At 38.0% G+C, this 7,685-nt stretch overlaps 1 protein-coding gene across 1 annotated transcript; it reads right to left on the bottom strand.

Moving 5' to 3' along the window:
* Positions 1 to 324: 324 nt before the first annotated feature.
* Positions 325 to 6,055, bottom strand: LOC121865655. Its single transcript, XM_042365181.1, has 4 exons — positions 5,863 to 6,055; positions 2,816 to 2,977; positions 2,246 to 2,337; positions 325 to 1,917 (listed from the first exon to the last, which is right to left on the bottom strand). The coding sequence occupies exons 1-4, from the start codon at positions 5,933 to 5,935 to the stop codon at positions 1,798 to 1,800; spliced, it is 447 nt and encodes a 148-aa protein (XP_042221115.1). The 5' UTR covers positions 5,936 to 6,055; the 3' UTR covers positions 325 to 1,797.
* Between the last annotated feature and the right edge of the window lie 1,630 nt (positions 6,056 to 7,685).

Here is a 7,685-nt window from a genome sequence, read left to right as displayed (position 1 = left end):
TGCTAATTGATGTCATTATTGAGAGTTTACACAAGATAATGAAACTGAAAGAATACAGGTTTCAAGAATCTTTTTATCCTTATATAAAACTTTATGATATTCAATAATTTTCAGGCTTTACTTAACACAGGAAACACTAAGGCCACAAAAAAATTACAAGAATTATTTGTAAATAACTCTGATAACAGTGACCATATCCGATGGGTAAATCGGTAACACAAACATTTAAAGCAGTTGTTTTCTGTATAAAATATAGAGTTGGATTTGGCTCACTTTCTCTCTTGTCAGATTTAACATTTAAGTTAGAGAAGAAAACACGAAGAATAAGGAAGTTTTTTTATATAAAGCATTTATTTTACATCACAATAAAGGAGAAAGTGAAGACGTCTCACACACGTTATATACACATATACAGTACATTTTTGTCTTCTAATTCACGTATAATATAAGTCTATTATCACTTGGTTTACATTGCAAGCCGTATATATATATCTCGTAAGAAAATTTTTATTTATCATCAGTACACCACAATACAGCGATGATTGACAACATCCAGCTGTTCTTATCAGTATATCAGGGCACAACCTAGTAATATCCACTACCTATGCGACTTTGTATAACTATCCATATTACACCAGCAGTTAACAGTATAGTGACATATTATATTATCAGATAATTTGAGTAGATTACTTTCTTCTTTGTTATTCAGACAAGGTAATACAGACCAGGATTTTAGCAGTAGCCAATTGGTAAATTTTGGTAGCAACAACAACAACTCCATCTTTCGCACCTTACTAAACTCAAAGAACAAAAGAGTTATTAAGAAATTCCTCACATTAAATGCACTTATACCTAATTAAGAAATAATTATTAACTGTTACATTAATTAGACAAAGAAAATTTTTAATATTTTATCAATATCATAAATTTATGATTAATAATAATAATAAAATGAATAATAATAATAATAATAATAATAATAATAATAATAATAATAATAATAAATGGAATACTGTATAGGTTAACACAGCATCACAGGAGATAACTCTGGCGGGACCCGGAGTTAATTATTCTTGGCCTGAAGATAGTCTTAAAGAGGAAGGGTGTGGATAGTTGACATGATAAGAGAAGATAAATGAGAATAGTTCAGTGCTCACAGTTGGTGGAAGAGAGGATATCTGAGAGTATTTCACGTGGCAACAGCTGGTGTAAAAAAGTATAGTAAAACATACAGTGGGTTTTTTAGGTGCTTAAGGAAAAAATTAGATGAAGTATAATTCAAGTAGATGGAAGATTGCTCAATACAGGTGAAGAAGGAGAGATTAAGTGACTATATAGATGATACGGAAGAAGAATGGTGGGTGAAGGAATTTTAAAAAGTCATGGAAGATCTAAATATAGTTTAAAGAATCTGCAGACGAAGGAGAGAAAAAAAAGAGGGCGGACAGAAATAGTAATCATAGCCACGAGAGACGGAAAATCAGAACAATGAAAAGCTATTCTTCGCTCCACCCCCAAATAATACAAGAGGGACATTGTCGACGACCCCCAGCTCGTGAAAAGAGAATAGTTTGGGGGTTTGGGCGACTCCTGGGGTTGCTTGGTTCCAGGTCACAGAAGAGTATGGTGTGGTAGAGGACAGGTGGAAGGGGAGGCTGATGTACGGAGGTCCTCTGGGGTGTAGGAGCAGTAGGATGTAGAGAAGGGTGGCAAAGGACGTCTGAACAGCTGTGAAGTGCTAGGGCGGTGAGAGAGAGCGACGTTCTAACAGTTGAGGAGGAAGTTGATGGAAGGCGGTCACCACAACCGGAAGTGGTGAAGCAGCAGAGCGGCAGGACCCACGAGCAGTAGTAACAGGGAAGGCGACACCCCAACAGCTGAATTACACAAGTCACCCCGACAGAAGCAGATGAACACCTGTGGAGGATATATGTAACAGTGGATTACTATAATGGTAAATACCTGAAACAAATTACACATCCAGTTATGGTCGTGGATCCTGCCTACCTTGACTAGTTCAAATGTCTAAAATGGATTTGTTGAGAAAGATTATACAATAGTGGAAATAAAGTACATATGTTCAATCGTCTGTCACATGATAATAAACTTGGGCTTTACAAAGGAAATGATTACGTAAGCTACATAGTTATACCTTCAAGGTCTCTCAGAAATAAGTTACTTTAAACAACAAATCGTACACGTCTCTTTCTCTCTATCTATCTATCTATCTGTTTATCTATCTTACCTTTTTATTGCCCACTAAGGCCTCGGAACAACGCTGGATACTATCTGGTGGTGATCTCTGCAAACACTGCCTCTCAGTTGCCAGGTCGTGATCTGGAAAGGAAACGCAGTAAATGAAAATGGAATCACGAAAACAAGCCCACACACACAAAGGAAACATAACACTAGTTGGAAAAAATAATAATAAAATAAGGATAGAATAATTATTTGCTAGAACTCGAGTTAAAAAGAGTTAAAATAGATAATACTGTATATGAAAATAAATGGATAAGAAAAAGGACAATAAGATTAGAAGACTGAGATAAATACAAGAAAATGAAACGGCAAGATAATTGTGAAATAAAATTAATATAACGAGAAATATTTGATTGGAGAAGAATTCAGGTTAAGAAATGAAATGATATTATTTTTGAAAACTTGACGAAGAAAAATTGATACCGAGAGAAAAAACGTTGACCCAGAATATAACCTTGATAAGATGCTTACTGGATTACGATAAGAACATGTAGCATTATGCAAAAAAATATGATACCAAGTAAATAAAGAAAATATTCCACACATCAACACATACCTTCACCATCCTTCTTCCCTTCAATGATCTTAGAACACCAGCTCGAGGCACAGGGCACGGCTTCCACCCCTGGCACTAGACGGGAGGCGTTGAATCGAGCTGGGTCTTTGCAGTCACCCAGTTTCCCCCGCGACCTACAGGAGTAACATCTCCGGACCTGACCTGAGGGAGGCATATACGAAGGAGGGATTAGTAGAGAAATTAAAGGAATATTTGGTTTTATTAGTGAATATAACAATAATAATAATATAATAATAATAATAATAATAATATTAATAATAATAATGATGAAAAAGTTTGTCAAAGATGCACCAATATCGTCAACTGTATAAAGAATTTTCTCTTGTGTGATTAAGTTTTTATTAATACTGAAAACAAGTCAATATTTTAGCTGTAATTTTTCCCTTACAACACACCATAAGCACCATGTAAAAGCCCACCTTGACCAGGGCACTCCTCCCCTGCAGGTCAGAGGGCTCCAATAAGCAAAATATATTATCTCAAATAACTAACGAGCATCTTAAATGGCCTCTAGGTTCTTATAAAGCTTTGTATCAAGTATGATTTTTGTGTAATTATGTTAAAAAATATATATTTCTAAAAAAGATTTCTTGATCTTTCTCGTAAACAAACTCCACCAACATACACAGCCAAAAAAGGCGTTACGTGGCCTTGGAGTAAGGGCTAAAGTTCAAGTCAACTCGACCCATCACCCAAGGATGAGAAATCCACAAAGGTTAGACTCTCAAATAAAAGTTGATTATCATTAGTTTAACGTAATTTCCCCTAAAATTATCTACAAGGATGTTACATTTTCTCTGACACCCTGAGAGGCATGAGTGTTTCTTTAAAGTTTAAGGTCTTGTATACTGACGCTCTATAGCGGTCCTCATTAAATGGTGAAGTGAAGGCAAGATGTATTTACATTTTCTCGTGTGTGTGTGTGTGTGTGTGTGTGTGTGTCTGTGTGTGTGTGTGTGTCTGTGTGTGTGTGTGTGTGTCCAACTGTCCTCACTCCAGCACCACCACCAAGGACGTCCTGAATGGTGCCAAAGGTACACAGAGACCCGACCGTAGCAACCTCTAAATAAATAAGTGGGTGTGTCTTCTCGGCTCCAGTCAGAGTAACGAACACTATATCCTGGACAGCAGGTGTCAGAGAAGAAGCAGAGGGGGAGGAAGAGGAAGGAGGGTGAAAGGGTAAGGAGGAGAGAGAGACGATTTCCACGTTTGAGGAAATAAGCTGATAATCTTCCTTTCTCTTTTATCTCTCTTTCCCTACCTCTTCCCCCACCCATCTTTCCCTCCCTTCCTCATCTATATCTTATTTCCCACCCACCGCTCCCCCGCCAACTCCCTCATCCATCCTTACTCCTCTCTCACGTTATCGCAATCCCGCTACCTCTTACCGTTACCCTACCAAGGACGCCTCCTCACTCCTACCTCACCCCTAACTCGTCCTTCTCTCCTCACTTTCACTTCCTCGCTAAAAATAAGCTAGAGAGGAGGGAAAACTGACCAAATAACATCGAAAAAGCTACAGGTTGCGGCCAAACACAAAAATAAGATTAAAATATACACAACCAAGGAATATTGTGTTAGAACATCCAGAACACACACACAGGGGGTTGGGGATAGGGGGTCGGAATGAGTCAAGTGGGCGGCGGTAAGGGGTAACTAAGTTAACTTCTCCACTGATATTGAATTGTTTTGTGTACCTCCAGCACTGGTATATATATATACTGTATATATATAAATACAGTATATACAGTACAAAGTCAGTGGAAAAAATATATATTGTAAAATTTGGATATTCGTCTACCATGACTATTTAAAATGGTACATATACCTATTTTTTCTTTAGATTTACAATACGATTCAAACCCTTAAAATATACAATTGAATAATGAGTGTATATGTAAAAATCATTTCTTTTAATAATATTTAAGTTTTCAAAATAACATGACAAATCGACAGTTCACGTCAAGAGGAGCGTAAAAGATTATATTCCAACATATGATTGAATAATGCGCGGGGTTAAAGCAGCCGCCAGGGAAATGACCTTTAAACCCCCCTCCCCCAACCCCCACCCACTTGGCCCTGGGTTTAACTGTACGTACGAGTACAGAAGTCGCTCCAGCCAGGGTTATCCACTATCCCAAGTATCCGTTAATTATTCTGGGCTTCCAATCGATATCCCAAGCTGTTACAGTCGCCATCAAAGTTTCCAGACGTTATCCCTGGTTTCTATACATTATCCTAGTCAAACCGTTTCAAAATTACATATCCAACCTATCCGTCTCTTATCTTACCCTATCCATCGGTCCTTAAACTATCCCATCCCATTCCTAGCTCGTAGATACTATCCAAGCCTGTACGTATTTGCTATACTGTACAGTACATCATCCCAGCGTTATCACATGTACAGTTCCCTTCACATGTGCATTTACAGGGATTCGTCAGGTTTTGTGCACTATGGTAACCCTGTGTTTGTTTACATTCGACAGATAGAAACTTGCAATGGTAAACATACTATGGAATCAAATTAAAACAATATTAAAACAAATTACTCAAAGATAATGAATTGTGGAATGTTTATTTAACGAGCCCCTGTAAACGAACTATAATATTTCCACGCTAACCTGGTCCATACGCCACGCCCCTCTTCTATACTAATACCTCATAGGTTCATAGAAAATTTAAACTAACACCAACACCCAGAAAAAATCCCCACAACAAAGAATTTTCGAGCATTGTTTCTCCCTATGAAAGAAACTGGGTGGTAAAATTAACCCCAAAAGTGTTCGTCTGGCTTTCACTTTTAGCTGCCATGTTTTCTACACACCTTCCTACCTTACTGCTGCTGCTGGATTTTACTTTAGGGATTAATCTTTCCTCGCTTAATCCTCCAATATTCATCAATGCTAACTCTAGAGACCGAGGAAGAATCAATATATTATGGGTTAAGGTCACTTATACGGACGTAAATCTGTTAACATCTCGACCATGGAACTCTCACATCCTGTCTGGTCACATATTTTTCTTACCTTCAACCACATTAAGGAACACTAACAGCACTCCCACACCAAGAAAACACTGCACGATCGTTCTTTGAGACATTTTTACAGTTCCGTTCACTAGACTAAACTGTACAATGTGAAGAGATTTGTAGAGCAAAGATATTAAGGCACACTACTCTCACTGCTCCACTGGAAGACTGACGCGTTTAACTCCCAGTCCCTAACTCCCAATCCGTCTCTAGGACCAGGATGGTGTGTATATTTGAACACTTTTGTCAACGCCTTTGGTCTTAATCCAGTTTTTATCCGTTTAAATTAAGTTTTGTACTGGAAGGGTAAACAAATTATTTATTTATCGATGATGCCTTGAATCTATCATATCTGTTTAGGTTTTTACAGTTTATAAGTTTGTATAATTTATTAGCGTAACTCTTTTTTTCGATATTACTTTAATTGTGGAAATCGACTGTGAGTGAAACATTTTGAAGTAGAGAGGGAGGTTATATTACTCTTATAGAAAATGGGAATCCGGTTAGAAGCGCTGACTGACTTAATTGGCTCTCTGTGGACTGTAAGTAATATTTATTAAGTCGTAAATCGTAATACAAATTCACATGTGGTTCAGCATACGAGTACATGTAATACAGTACAGACACACAAACAGTGGTAAACAAGATGTCGATCCAAACCAAATATAGCGCAAGAAAGCAATTCAAAGACTATTTCCATTATGTTTAGTTCTGGCAATTATTATTTTTTTTTTACTGTTTTAATGAGCTCTATTGTCCGGAGTTAGAACACAAAGAAACCAGTGGATTACCCTTAGAAAACCTGCTAAGCTTAGTAAGGTCACACCGGATAAATTACCCAACCCACTTCTGCCCGGGCCACGAGTGCCTCGAACCCAGTGCATAGCTAAGAGATAATTGGGTACCACTGTACTGGATCGATGTTGGGCTGCCTTGAATCGTCTTAGTGTTTCCCGTTGTTCTTTAGCTACTCTGTCTTGTTTATATTCTGGAGATGTGAACTTACATGGCGATTTCACGAATCGAATACACCTCTCTCTCTCTCTCTCTCTCTCTCTCTCTCTCTCTCTCTCTCTCTCTCTCTCTCTCTCTCTCTCTCTCTCTATATATATATATATATATATATATATATATATATATATATATATATATATATCTTTGAGCCAGGACCGTGGCTATGGAGGTATGTGTGTAGGTGGGTGGCATGTACGCTTCTCCAACATTAATACCGTGGCCCTTTGTTGACACGTGGTTGCTTCTTGTTGACACATGCAAAAACAGCTGTGTGTCGCTGTGAGTATTTAGAGTACAGCAGAACTGTAATATGTGTGTGTGTGTGTGTGTGTCAGTATAAGAATTGGGAGAGTAAATTGAGATAAAAAATTTTAATATGGCTTGATGTGAATAGGCTAAACCCGATGCAGAAGAGCAAGAGAGAATATTGACAGACTGCCAAGATGATAATAATACTAGAGGTTAGGAGTTTAGAATTGGTTAATGAAATTTTAGATGCTTCCGATGTTTCAAAATTCCAATAGGTTTATATTAATATCAATGGGAAGATGGCTGAAGGCAGAGTACATGCTGTGGAGAAGAATTATTATGAGCGGTGGGCCGTCTCAGTGACAACATTTTACTTTTATCCTCTTCGCCACTGATCGGCTTGTTAGCCGCTTGGGCGATCGGTCACGTCTCTGATTACTTTTCCTTTTCATTTATCTTCTTCACCAAAAGATCGGCTCGCTAGCCGCCCGGGCGATCGGTCACGTCTCTGTCACGCACTGTTGGCAAATACTGGGTATGCACCGGCTCCTGAATGTA

The sequence above is a fragment of the Homarus americanus genome, unplaced genomic scaffold, assembly GCF_018991925.1.
Source record: "Homarus americanus isolate GMGI-L3 unplaced genomic scaffold, GMGI_Hamer_2.0 scaffold38595, whole genome shotgun sequence".
NCBI classification, from domain to species: Eukaryota; Metazoa; Arthropoda; class Malacostraca; order Decapoda; family Nephropidae; genus Homarus; species Homarus americanus.
Note: the sequence above shows the minus strand (reverse complement) of the source record. Positions and strands in the feature narration are given on the sequence as shown.